The 13979-nt window shown below is 39.2% G+C and overlaps 1 protein-coding gene across 9 annotated transcripts in view; it reads right to left on the reverse strand.

Annotated features, from left to right (window-relative positions):
* The window catches only part of HDAC8 (histone deacetylase 8), a 280351-nt gene extending 267580 nt beyond the window's left edge, over positions 1-12771 (reverse strand). For 7 of the 9 annotated variants that reach the window (XM_021718961.1, XM_021718960.1, XM_008070865.2 and 4 more), the window contains exons 1-4: positions 12324-12771; positions 11735-11787; positions 9013-9143; positions 8127-8268 (exon numbers count right to left, since the gene is read on the reverse strand). In XM_021718961.1, the coding sequence (XP_021574636.1) occupies positions 8127-8268; positions 9013-9143; positions 11735-11787; positions 12324-12548 (551 nt within the window). In that variant the 5' untranslated portion in view covers positions 12549-12771. Of the gene's footprint in view, positions 1-7811; positions 8035-8126; positions 8269-9012; positions 9144-11734; positions 11788-12323 lie in introns of those variants that run through there. The other 2 variants (XM_008070868.1, XM_008070867.2) reach the window with 2 other exon arrangements.
* Between the last annotated feature and the right edge of the window lie 1208 nt (positions 12772-13979).

The raw sequence follows: 13979 nt of genomic DNA on the forward strand, positions 1-13979 counted from the left end.
AAAAAAATCAGCCGGGCATGGTAGTGCATGCCTGTAATTCTGGCTCCTCGGAAGGCTGAGGCGGAAGGATCGCCGGAGCCCAGCAGGCGAGGCTGCGGTGGCCGGGAGCAGCCACTGCACTCCAGTCTGGGCGACAGAGGGAGACTCCAACTCAAAAAAAAAAAAAAAAAAAAAAAAAAAATTATAAAAAGATGCAGGATATTATGAACTCAGCACACAAAACTCATGAGGATCTGGTAGGCCAGTTCCCAATTGCAGAGGAGAAAAATAAACACAGATAATAATTTAAAAGTGGTTCAAAAGAGAAAGATTTGAAAATCAAGTGATTAAGAAGCCCCCAGGAAAACTGATGAAGCTCTTGAATACTTTGGCAAAAAACCTTCTTAATGATCATGCTGCAAAAGTTTGTAGGAAGTAAAACATACCATCTTGAAATATTATGCAATTTTGTTTGAAAAATTAGACCTCAAACAAAAACTGTCAATCCTTGATAACACTCTTTGCTTGTTCCAAGAATTAGTGTGTGGCTGTATCTAGCACTCAATGTTATTAGATGAGAAAAAATTGTGATATTTTAATACTTTTAGTTATTTAGGCTAGCATCCTAATCAAACCCTGGCCCTTCCACTATTTTACATTTTGGTCTCCCTTTTTTTGTTTGTTATGAGTTGGAGTCTCACTCCATCGCCCAGGCTGGAGTGCAGTGGCATGCTCATGGCCACCCTAGTGCTGATCTGCTGAGTTCAGGCGATCCTTCTGCCTCAGCCTTCCAAATAGTCAGAACTACAGGCACATGCTACCACGCCTGATTTAATTTTTTGATTTATTGTAGAGATGAGGTCTTGCCAAGTTGCCCAGGCTGTTCTCGAATCCCCTCACCTCAGCAATCCCTTCACCTCGGCTCCACAAAGTGCTGGGATTACAGGCTTGAGCCACTGCACCTGGCCTGGTCTCCCTTTTAAATGAATTCAATAAGTGGCCTTTTGTCCAATACCAACTGCTCCTGAATAATAAGAACCTTCTGTATACCTCTTTGTTTCCATAGTGCCAGGCATACAGCAGGAGCTTAATAAATGCTGGTTAAATGAATGATTGTGATAACCTCCTCTGCCCCCAGTCTCAGTTCCCTCCAATCCAATCAGTACATTGCCATCCTTCCTAAAATTCTTCAGTAAATCCCTACCATGAACCACAGAAAAAAGTCCAACTCCTCAGCATGGCTAAACCTTTTATAATCTGGTCCTGCCCTATTTGCCTTTACACTCTGGCAAAATTTCACTACTTGTGGTTCTCCAAGTGTCCCATACTTTCCTGCTGCCATGCTTTCATTATTCCCTCTGCTTGGAATTCTTCATCCCCAATAATGGGAAGGCAAATTTCTATTCCTTCTGTATTCCACACTACCTTATATGTAATGCCAGCATATGCTGGCCACATTGCATTGTAACTGCTTTCTGTCTTGTTTCCATCAGTTTTTATAAACTGTTTTATCTATAAAAGTAATGTAATCACATTAGAGAAAATATAGAAAACAAAAAAATGTGGGCATATGTATGTATATATAAAAATATATATTACGCTTCTCCAATATCACCATCCTCACAAAGCCAGTTATCATTTTGTTGTATTTACTTTTTTGTTTTGCTTTGTTTTGTTTTGAGTAGGAGTCTCACTCTGTTGCCCAGGCTGGAGTGCAGTGGCACGCTCATGGCCACCATAGCCTCGACCTTCTGGGCTCAGGTGATCCTTCCACCTCAGCCTTCTAGGTAGCTGTAACCACAGGCATGTGCCACCATGCCTGGCTAGTTTTTTATTTATTGTACAGACAAGGTCTTGCCAAGATTCTCAAGATGGTCTTGAACCCCTGGGCTCAGACAGTCCTCTCGCCTCTGCTATCCATAGTGCTAGGATTATAGGCGTGAGCAACTGTGCCCAGCTGTTGCATTTACTTCTAAGATTTTTTCATATGTATATATTTTTTACATGACTCTAATCTGAGTGAATGTTTGATGTTTAGCCACCTGCCCTTTAAAAACAAAACCAACATTATAAGATAGGCATATTTTCTATTTATGCAGTTGTTATAACTACCATTTTTAATGGTTTTATAATATCCCTTCAAGTGGATATGCTGCAGTATACTACCTAACCTTTCCACTGTTGTTGAATATTTAGGTCTCCTTCCCACCCCATTTTGCTTTTTATAAGGGAGAAAGTACCATCTTCATGTACATGTCTTTACCATATTTAGATCTGTTTGCTTCTTTAGAATAGATCACCAAAAGTAATCGATGTTATGAATTAAAGGTCTTCCTTACTTTGGCCCAAATTTGGCAGGAGGGAAAAATATAGAGTCTTTAGTTATTCATGAGGGATTGGTTTCAGGATGCCCCATGGATACCCAAATCTGCCCATACTTGCAGTTGGCCCCATGAAACCCACAGATACTAAGAAGTTGGCCCTCCCTATATGTGGGTTTTACATCTGGGGAGTATCACATTTTCAATCTGTATTTGGTTGTGGATGTGGAACCCACACATAAGGAGGGCCAACTGTATTTATTGAAAAAAATTTGCATATAAGTGGACTCATGGAGTTCAAACCTATGTTGTTCAAGGGTCAACTGTATAATATTTCAATTTATCTAGTTATTGGTAATACAAAATATTTTTCATGCTTGTTTACTATTTGTTTTCTCTTTTATGAATTGTCTATTTGTGTTTTTGTCCATTTATCCTAGTGTGTTTAAAAAATCGACTAGAATAGTTAAATATTTTAACCCATTGTTGTATTTGCTATAACTATTTTTTTGACCTCTTTTAATTTCAGTGAAATTCTATCTGCAAGCTCAGGCATGGTGGATCATACTTGTAATCCCAGCACTTTGGGAAGCCAAGGCAGGAGAATTGCTTGAGCCCAGTAGCTGGAGATCAGCCTAGGCAACATAGTGAGGCCTTGTCTATACAAAAAAAGTAAAAAAAAAAGAAAAGCTGGGTGTGGTGGTATATGCCTGCAGTCCCAGTTACTCAGGATGCTGAAATGGAAGAATGACCTGAGCCCAGAAGGTCAAGGCTGCAGGGAGCCATGATCATTCCACTGCATTCTAGCCTGGGTGAATTAGACACTGACTAAAAAAAAAAATTCTAGCAGCAAAGGTAATATAATCTCATTACAGAAATTTTGAAAGCTAAATAAAAATATTTTTTTAAAGCCACCAATATTCTGCCACCCTAAGAAAATCATTATCATCATTTCTACTTGTCTTTTTTCCTCATACATGTGCCTTACAAAGTCATGATGGCAGTGTGTTTTAAGATCTGCTGTTTTATTGACACACATCAAGTGTTTTTCTGAAATGCCCCATGATCTGCATAACCATCATTTAAAATAATAGCATAAAAGTCTACAGAGTGGATCAACCATTCACTTATAAATAAACATTCATGCTATTTCAATTAAAAAAAAATTTTGTCTCACTCTGTCTCTGTCACCCAGGCTGGAGTGCAGTGGCACCATCAGTTCACAGTAGCCTCAAACTCCTGGGCTCAAGGGATCTTCCCACCTTAGCCTCCTGAGTAGCTAGGACTACAGGCATACACTACCATGCCCAGCTAATTTATTTATATATTTTGGAAGAAACCAGGTCTTACTACCTGGTTGACCAAGTTGGTCTCAAATTCCTGGCTTCAAGTAATCCTCTTGCCTTGTCCTCCCAAAATGCTGGGATTACAGGTGAGCCATCACAATTGGCTCTTAATTTTTAAAATTTTTTTTTTTTTTTTGAGTTGGAATCTCACTCTGTCGCCCAGACTGGAGTGCAGTGGCCGCTCCCAGCCACCGCAACCTCGACCTGCTGGGCTCTGGCGATCCTTCCGCCTCAGACTTCCAAGTAGCCGGAATTACAGGCGCGTGCTACCACGCCCAGCTAATTTTTTGATTTATTGTAGAGATGAGGTCTCGCTGCCCAGGCGGGTCTCGAACCCGCAGGCTCAGGCAATCCACTCACCTCAGCCTCCCAAAGGCACGGGATTACAGGCTGAGCCACCGAGCCCGGCTAATTTTTTAAATTTTATAAATAACACTAATAAACATCTTCATGAAAATAGGTATTTTTCTCCATATTTTAAGTGTTTTTAAAAACTCATTTCCAGAAGTAAGATTACTAGATCAAAGAGCCTTAATATACATTGGCTACCAAAGTGCTTTCTCAAGGTGTTGAACCAAACTATATTTATTAGTAAATTGATCCTGTTAAATACAAGTTTAAAAAGAGGCTTACCTATCTGGAGGAACTCAAATCACTCTATGAAAAAGATACTTGCACATGCATATTTATTGCAGCATTATTCACAAAGGCAAAAACATGGAACTAACCATGCTACCCATCAAAAGAGAACTGGAAAAAAATGTGGTACATGTACACGACGGAATATTACACAGCCATAAAGAAGGACAAAATTATGAACTTCACAGCAACTTGGATGAACTTAGTGTCTATAATACTGAGTGATCTATCACAGAAACAAAGAACTGAGTATCACATATTCTCATTCATAAGTGGACCTTGAACAATTACCATAATACTATAAGAAAGGGATTGGCAGTAGTGGGAAACTGCCAGGGGAAGGGAAGGTAGGATTGGCAGTAGTGGGAAACTGCCAGGGGGAGGCACACCTCATCAAGGGTGCCTGCGTAGAAATCATTTGTATACCTACCCCTGAACTGTACCCCACATCTTTAAAATACATTTTTTTCAAAAAAAGAGGCTTACCTAGTTATTTTAATTTGCATTCCTTTGATTAATAGTGATGAACATTTTCTCATGTTTTCCAGGTATACTTAAATTCCTTTGTAAATAGTCCATTCATGTTCTTCATCCATATTTCTTATATGTTATACTGTAGGAACGACTTAGATATTATAAACCTATCACACTTTGTCAGTCAATATTATAAACCGATCACACTTTGTCAGTCTGTGTTTAGATTTTATTTTTAAAATAGCCAGAAAAATTTCAAAGTTGTTTTGATTCCAAAATTTTATTCAGTCAGAATTCATCTTTTCCTTTGTGATTTTTTTCTATTACTTCCTAATAAAAAACAATTCCCGGCTTTAAATGATCCTCCTGCCTTGTCCTTTAAAAAACAGTTCCCCTTTAGATGTTCAACAAATAGTCATTCACTCTAGTTTTTTAAAATTTGCTTTTTAAAAATATCTAATATTTCTTTTTTTTTCTTTGAGTTGGAGTCTCACTCTGTCACCCAGGCTGGAGTGCAGTAGCACACTCATGGCCACTGCAGCCTTGACCTGATAGGCTCAAATGATTCTTCTGCCTTAGTCTTCCAGGTAGCTGGAACTACAGGCACTTACCACCATGCCTGGCTAATTTTTTGATTTACCGTAGAAACAAAGTCTTGCCAAGTTGCCCAGGCTGGTCTCAAACCCTTGGGCTCAGGCTGTCCTCTTGCCTCTGCCTCCCAAAGTGCTGGGATTACAGTCGTGAGCCACTGCACCCAACTATATTTAATGTTTCAATCCAGTTGACACTTATATGAGTTTATTTCAGGAGATAAGGGTATAAGTGCTACAAGCTGTCACAATACCATTGACTGAACAGTTCTTTCCACTCCCATTCACTTGAAGTGCATCCTTTATAATAGATTAAATTCTTATATATAACCAGTCTCTTGGGGGAGGGATGTACTATAACATATCTGTCTAATTTTATACCAGTGGTGCTAGTGTTTTCATTATTCTAGTTTTGTATGCTTAATTTCTAATAGCATTAGTCCTTCATTACTCTTCTTTTGCAGAATTTCCTTTGAAAAATCACTCTTCTTTAGCTTTCAGGTGCAATTATTTGTTGTCTTACTCCTAAGATGTAAATTTCTTGAGGGCAGCATTAGTTTATTTCCTTAAAATAGATTCCCAAAAATATTGTTACTGGGCCAATAGGTAAGAAGATATTTTCCACTCTTAACACTTTCGAAGTTTTCAAAAACAATGGTGCCAATTTCACTGTACTCTTGCCAGTACCTGGATGTTTTGAAATAAAGACTTTTTTTTTCAAAACTTGGTAGGGTAAAAAAATATACCTTGCTTCAATTTCTATAGCTGCTTATTAATGATAATAAACATATGTTTGACATACAGTAGGTACTTAATCAATGCTTGTTCAATGAATAAATGGCATGTGTGAATCATTACCTATATTTGGGGATGGGGAGGTTTAAACAAATATTGCAACTATAATAGGTAAATGCCGGCTACATGTAAGTTTGTGGGTTGAAGTTTGCAATCTATCTACAGAGAGTTTCTAGAGGTGCCAAGAACACCGTGGAATTCAGAACTAAATTGGGACAATCTCTAGAGACTCTCTTTAATTTACACTTACTACAGGCATGTCTTTTTTCAGGCAGGATCAGCTGAAAGCTGTCCATAACAATTAAGGCAATTATATGTGGATATGTCTGTACCTGCATGCAGCCCAGAAGCAGTCATGGTTGGCTCAAGACAGAGTGCGCTTCCTCTGGTAGCAAAACAGCAATAAGAGGTGACAAGTATCTGAGTACTTCACTGCAAATTGACCCTGCTGCAGTGAATTTAAATACATAATAAATTAGATCTACTTGTAGTAACAGGCATTTTCTATGAAGTTACACTGTGTTTCTTCCCAGCTTGCTAAACTCAAGAGGACATAAAAATCTTGGATTCAGAGGAACTTGTTTTTCTCCTTTCATTTCGTAGCTTGAAGGAGAGAGGGTCATTTTTTCCCCCTAGCAATCACTGTCTCTATATTGAACTTAAAAAAAAAAAAAAAACTCAAACAAAAAACAAAACAAAAAACCCAAAACCAAAAATAAACCCAAACAAAAAACTCAACCAGCCAAACAAACAAAAAGGCAGGCATCTGTCTTGTTTTTAAGACCATGTAAAACTCATTACTAAAACATTGGTTGCCTTCCTCAGTTGCCTAAGTAGTAGATTCTAGCAGTAAATTTTTCAAGGAGTTCCTTGGTCAAGAAATCTGTCAATCTGATGAAAAGAATTCCATGTTATTATCTTAACCTGCATGTGTTGAAATTGTGCTGTGTTTTATTCTGAAAAACAAAGTGCTATTTTCCTTTGACTCAAGAGCACCTAAGAATATCAAGGCCATGGTCGATTGCATGAACAATTGATTTGTGAATGATGCATCGGCATTTACTACCACAGTGGCTTTATTTCACTCAGACAGCACATTGATAAATTCAGAGTTTTAAAAATCCTTCTCCCCCAATATGTATTAAGTTCTACAAACATATCAAACAAGATAGCAAATGCTAAAGAAAGTCTAGCAGTCCTTGTCAGAGTATTGTGGTTCAACATATTAATACAAAACTCCAAAAGGACTTTTTTCCCCTAACCCCAAGAAGTGCCTAAGAAGAACCCTAAGGCCTTTGCCTTTGAGATACATTTACCTCCAGGTTGCCACTTTCCTTAGAGATGGAAGCATGAGCCCCTTTCTTGACACTTCAACCTTTTGTTTTAAATCTATTTTCAGCAATTATCCACCTATTCAAAATTCTGTTTCCCACTTCTTTCAAGAACTAGCTCTAAAATTCCTCTCTCCCAAGACTTCAATGATTAATTTCTTCCTACTGCTAAGTCTCTTCAGCTTACACATATATTCCATTGGTACCATAATTGATGCTCTAATTTTGTTAATGTTTGTTTGTTCTAATAATCTAATTTTGTTAATGTTTCTTGAGTATAAGTTCCTTGAGAACAGAGGAATTTCTAGGAACCTGAAAAGGAACTTGGAGACTGTCTAGTTATATCCTTTGTCTTGTCCATTTTACTGATGAAGAAACTAAAGCCTAGAGAGGTTAATCTGTTCAAGTCAGTTAGCCAAGTTAGCAAAAATCTAGGCACACAGCCCAGGTGACCCGACTTTCAATAGTGTGCTTTCCACTACATTAGGTTATCATCTTCTATTTCACTTGCATCTCTTCAGAATGCCTTTGTAAAGTGCCAATACACACATATGTCTCTCTGTTAATGTCAATATAATAAGCATAAGAGTTTATATAACTGAGAAATTGACTCAAGGAAAGAGTCAGAAAGCAGAAAGGTCATTTTCTTACTTTTTTGCATGATGCCATCCTCCAGACCAATTAATTGCTACTTTGCACATTCCGTTGATCAGGCATTGGGCAGCTGTGATTGTGGCCCCTCCTACAGCTGCTGCATAGTCAAATATCCCTTCAGTGGCTGGGCAGTCATAACCTTAGGGTGAGAATTGGAAGAGCCTGTTATAAGATGAACTGGAGAAAGAGAAGGAATAGGTTGAGGTGCTACAATCATATAATCTACTAAAAAGCTACTGTACTAACATCAGCTCCAATTGAGACAGAAACATCTCCAACAATGGGGAAAGAATTTTTAAAAGGTTAGAGCCAGAAAGGATAAACCTTCATGACAAACCAGTCATATGCTAAAGATGGAAAAATCAAGCCCAAGAGGTGATATGTCTTGGTGGTCACAGAGAGCCAGGCCCAGACCCAGCTGGGTCTCTTAACCCCAATTCCAATGTCTTTCTATTAAACCATACTGTTTCTCTAGACTATCCTGCTGGTCACTTACAATTAAAAAATGCAGTTGTTTCATGATAAAGTGATAAACTTAGCCAGATTAGATAAAGTGGAAAACTTAGCCAGAACATAAATCTACACTCAAGTTAATAAGGTCACAGAACAGCGAAATTGGCATATATACAGCCAGATCTGAGTACTGCCATTAGGACCTAAGCTAAGAAAGAGTTTCTTCCATCTGACCCATCATCCAGTTTTGCTTAGTTCACATGGTTTGCCTGTTTAGTGAGGTATATGTGGCTAAACCAAGAGATTAAGATTGACAGATAACATATTATTTCATAATTAAAAACATCATACAAATTATAAAACCTTTAAGTACTATAATCTACAAATGGAGGGCTGTTCATCTCCTATCACTGCCTGGTCATGACTTTACCTAGCCCATATTCTATAGAGTCCGGATGATCATCATCGCCTTCCTGGCTGACCTTCTGGAGATGCTGCAGATAGGCATCAGTGTGGAAGGTGGCCATCTCCTCCATGGAGGCCACTTTGGGCTTTACTATCCTAATAATAACACAGAGAGAGAGAGAGAGACAGAGAGAGAGAGAGAGAGAGAGAGAGAAAGTGAGTCAGACCCAGCATATGTCAGAAGCTAGAAGCAGGAGCCAGCAGTCTGAGCAGACAACACAACCCCCAGCTCCTGGTTCCAGTGAACTGAAGTCCTAAACACATTCTGTTCCTCTACTGTACTGTATAGTCTTCACTTCCTCATATCTATAGTAATAGCTCCATTAATAAAGGGTAAGAATATGGATTTTCCCTTGAGTTTATAGGTGGTTAAAAACAAGTAAGTAATTATATTCAAGTTAAACAATTAGGTGTCAAACTTTACTCTGTAAATTACAAATTTCATGACACTAGGAGGCAGGGATATTTTCATTTGAAACAGTTGCTATAATTGGGCTACATAATCCTTTTGGCTATTATGTTTATTTTATCATTTTGAATTTAGAGTCAGATAATTGGGTTCCTATCCTAAATGTACTTACTTAGCTCTATAACCTCAGGTAAGTTGACTGTTCTGTAGCTCAGTTCTCATCTGTAAACTGGGAAACTTTATGGGACTTGTGCCAAGATTAAAGAATAACAAATAAAAAATGCTTTTGTGGATAAGTACCATTATTAATATTAAAGAATAAAAAGACAGACAACCCCAAATGTGAAAAGTTTCTATGCTTTGTCTCACACATCTGTCTCTGAGAGGAAGGAACGAGGGGGCAAAATGATTGGAACTGGGCTTCATTCAGAATATCTCACCATACTTCTCACAAGGAGTGACACATAGGAGTGAATAAGGGAACAAAGGAACTTAAAAGGACTTACCACTTCTTATCTCTAGCTGGCTATTCCCCATTTCTTCTTCTTGACCCCACAGCTGCCACTACCCATTCTCTAGCCCTTGCCACTTAAAGGGTGGTCTGTGGTCCAGCAGCAGCAGTACCCCTGAGAACATGTTAGAAGAACTTTAACCTTGCCTCAGATCTACTGAATCTGAATTTGTGTTTTACCAAGATGATGCATCTTAAGGTGATTCATGTACACATTCAAGTTGAAGGAGCACTGAGCTAGACCACAGGGAGGCAGCAGTGGTTTGCTATGCTTGCTAAGTGGGAATACAGTTATGAGTTTATCATGAATTACCAAGACTGTACAGACTACCACAATCACCAGGGTGGCCAGGAGAAATACTATGGTCTCAGAACAAAAATTAAGTAGATAGCTAAGAGCCAAGGATTCTTGCTTCTTCTTCAAGAAAAGACATCTACACCATCAGAGGTGAAACATCTATCTATTAAAATAAAAGTTTGACATTTCTTGGACCATGTTTCCCAGCCCTAAAAGTTCCTTATCCTAGCACCCTTCCAATTTATTTTGTTAAATGTTAAAACACCTACTGAAAGCATCCCTATTGGATGGCAAGGAATTCAGACAATTTTGCTTTGTTTTGATATCTTGCTTGTCACAAAATAATTTTTTGAAATGTTAAATAACTTGAATTAAAGGCATATGTTTACTATGTTTACCAAACCATATAGGTTCAAAAATGGTTGAAAAACATTCCTAAAAAAGAGCTTGGGCATGGTCATGGACGCTTATAATCGCAGAACGTTGTGAGGCAGAGGTGAGACTACTGCCTGAGCCTAGGCATTTGAAACCAGCCTGGGCAACTTGGCGAGACCTCATCTCTACCAAAAGTCAAAAAACTATCTGGGTATGGTGGCATGTGCCGGTAGCTCTGGCTACTTGAAAGGCTGAGGTGGAAGGATCGCCTGAGCTCAGCAGGTCGAGGCTGTGGTGACTGTGATCATGCCCCACTGCACTCCAGCCTGGGTGACAGAGTAAGACTCTGAGTAAAAAAAAAAAAAAAAGGTACTCAATGAACAATTTTATTAATACTAAGGATTAAATTTGAAAGCTTATTACACTATTTTCTGGGAGATGAATGAAACATACCACATCAGCTAGTGTAGACACTCATCTATTTGACTGAAAATGTCATAAGTAATCCTATACATGACAGGGTTATATGTGCTCTTATCATGACATCAAATACAGCAATACATAGCAAGCTCATGTTTTGAAAGAAATAGTTAGCTCTCTCTCTTGAATTCTGGCTTGGCCTTAACAGTTTGCTTTGATCTTGACTTGTCTCCAGCCTTATCCATTAAAGTTTGGTGTGGTGGGTTGTCTACAAATCTTAAATTGAACCCCCAGCCTCAGATCTGGCTTAGACAACAAACAAACAAAAAATGGAGCACCTTTCAGCTGAATACCTTTTTCTATTAGACAGGTTTTAGAACTCAAGTGTACATACCTCAAAATCTCCACAATGTACCTATCCTTGGGATATTTCTCCACCCAGCATTTAAGTCCTATTCCTAATGGACCTTAACTGCTTCGTATACTTTTTTCGTTTTCTTAGTTCTTCAAGAGCTTTCACGGGGTTACAGGCAGATTACAAACACTGAATACTCTCACAAAAAGCTAAAATTTAAAAAAGGAACGATTCCCTTTTTAATTAGCCCCACTGTAAAGCAGGATATTAAGGCTATGAACACCTAGCTTCAGGGCTATGTCGCTGAAAGACAACTTACCTCATTTGCTTATGCAGTGCATATGCTTCAATCAAAGAATGTACCATGCTGGCCTAAAAACATTCGCGGAGGAAAAAAAAAAGCAGAAAATTTTCTCTTAAAAGTTTAATTCAGCAAAATCCGGTCACCTTCATCATCCTGAACAAAGGGACTAACTTTGTTTCGGTTCTCTTCCCTTCTGTTACTTAACAGTTACAGTATACTTTACACAATACAGATACAAAGTATCAAAGTAATTCAAGCGAAAACTACAGGGCCTTGCGCAGGTAATGGAACACTTTCCGCTGCAGCTTACAGTCCGCTGCAGCTTACAGTCCCACGACTTTAGCGACCTCAAGTAGCGGATACTTCATACCCTCCCTTTCCCCGTCCCCTCCCCACCTGTCCACTGGATGCCCCGCAGAGACACGGTGTGTTTTCAAAAACTATCTGGGCACAATTCTTCCCGAAACAGTTTTAGGTATTTGAAACAGCTACCGAATTTCAGAGGATCTCGCCCAGCCCAGGATCCTCTCCGCTTTCTAATGCCCTCTCGTCCACCGACCCCACCCCCACCCCCAAAACCCACGGTCTTTCATTCCAACCTTACCCGTTTGGGGACCTTGGCCAGGGAGTCGCATATGTTGACATACTCGGGACTATAGATATAAACCGGAGGCAGCGACTGCCCACCGTCCGCTGGTTCCTCCTGCTCCTCCATCTTCCACTTCCAACCGTTGCGGAGCCACTGTGCAGATCCGGCTTTTTTCGGACTCAGCCGGGGCTCTAGTTCCTGCTCCTCTGATCGGCCGCAGTGGTGCTCCCTGGTCAACATTCCCTCCTATTCCTGAGATCGCCCCGAAGTTGTCCCTGTTCCCCATTCAACTGAAGGAATGGATGGAACTTCCCGGGCCAGAACCCCTTCATTTAGTGACTATGTTACATAAAAGGGGTTATTCAGATATAAAAATCCAAATAGCTGTCAATTAGGATCGATTTTTTACGGCACAAATAAGTAGGGCAAAACTAACCATCCTTGTTGCCCTACGGTGCCATTTGAGATGAGGTCAGACCAACTTCAGAGCATGCTGGGAGATGTAGTTTCCAGCGGTTTGAGCTGCGGAAGAGCCGAGACTAATCACTAAAATAGCCACGATTCTCAGTTTAGGCTTAAAAAAAAGAAAAAGAAAAGTGACCTCAGCTCTTTTATTTTGGCCTCAACTCTTTATGAAATTGTTTTAATTTGAAAACACATCCATTTAAGTATATAAAGACAGATACAATGTGGCCACCTAGACCCCCACCACCCAGCTACATCAGCTGCCTATCCAAAAGGCGGGCTTTTCTAGCAAAGGTCTAATTAATGGTACAAATGGTTTGAAAAGTTTACACAGCAAAATCTGTAATGCATCTTTGGTTCATTACTTTTCAACATTAACTATCCATGTCCATGTGAGAATTAACAACCTCAATAATTTACTCTAGCAAATCTGATAGAACTTTCCTAAGAGCCTGCAAATTACTTGGTAGATTACAACCCAGCAATGATGTCAAATGTAGTCTTTGAACATTCATGTGGTAGGAAGGATACAATTAGATACTTTCAGTGGTGTTTGGAAGCTGCAGCTCTTCTTCCCTCTCTCCTTTTGTTTCAGCAGCTAAACAGAAGCTAGGGAAGTATTTTAGGTTTAGTGTAAGACCACATTACAGATTATGCTGAGACAGTTTAAGAATTACCATCCATCAGCACTTCTAGGTTCCTGGAGGTTCCAGGTTCCCAGAGGCCCCATGATCTGCTACAAGCTGGCCAATGCCCAGGCCCCCAATTCTCACACTAACCTACTAACACCTCCAAGATAATTCCACATCCTTGCCTTCTTTAAAACCCAGCTTGCTTTTTACTCTTTAAATATTTAGTAAGTATTGTGACATGCATACTGGATATATTACCTCATTTCATCTTTGCAACAGTCCTATGAAAGAGGTTGTAATACACCCATTTTACAGATGCAGTTTAGAGAGAGAAAATAACTGTTCTAAGTCACACACTTAACAAACAGAAAAGCAGGACTTTAAAATCAGGTCAAGCTGACACCAAAGCCTTTGAGCATTCCCTTTACTATATTAATTTGATTCCTCCAGAATGACTTTGTGTTACCATCTAACTTTGTCCACCCTCCATTTTATATCCCCTCAATACTTATTATTCAGGAAATCTTGTTTTTTTTTGGGGGGGGGTGATTTTTTTCCCTCTAACTAGAATGTA

The sequence above is a fragment of the Carlito syrichta genome, unplaced genomic scaffold (genome assembly GCF_000164805.1).
Source record: "Carlito syrichta isolate Samal-C Ts95f unplaced genomic scaffold, Tarsius_syrichta-2.0.1 Scaffold314047, whole genome shotgun sequence".
In the NCBI taxonomy this organism is placed as follows: Eukaryota; Metazoa; Chordata; class Mammalia; order Primates; family Tarsiidae; genus Carlito; species Carlito syrichta.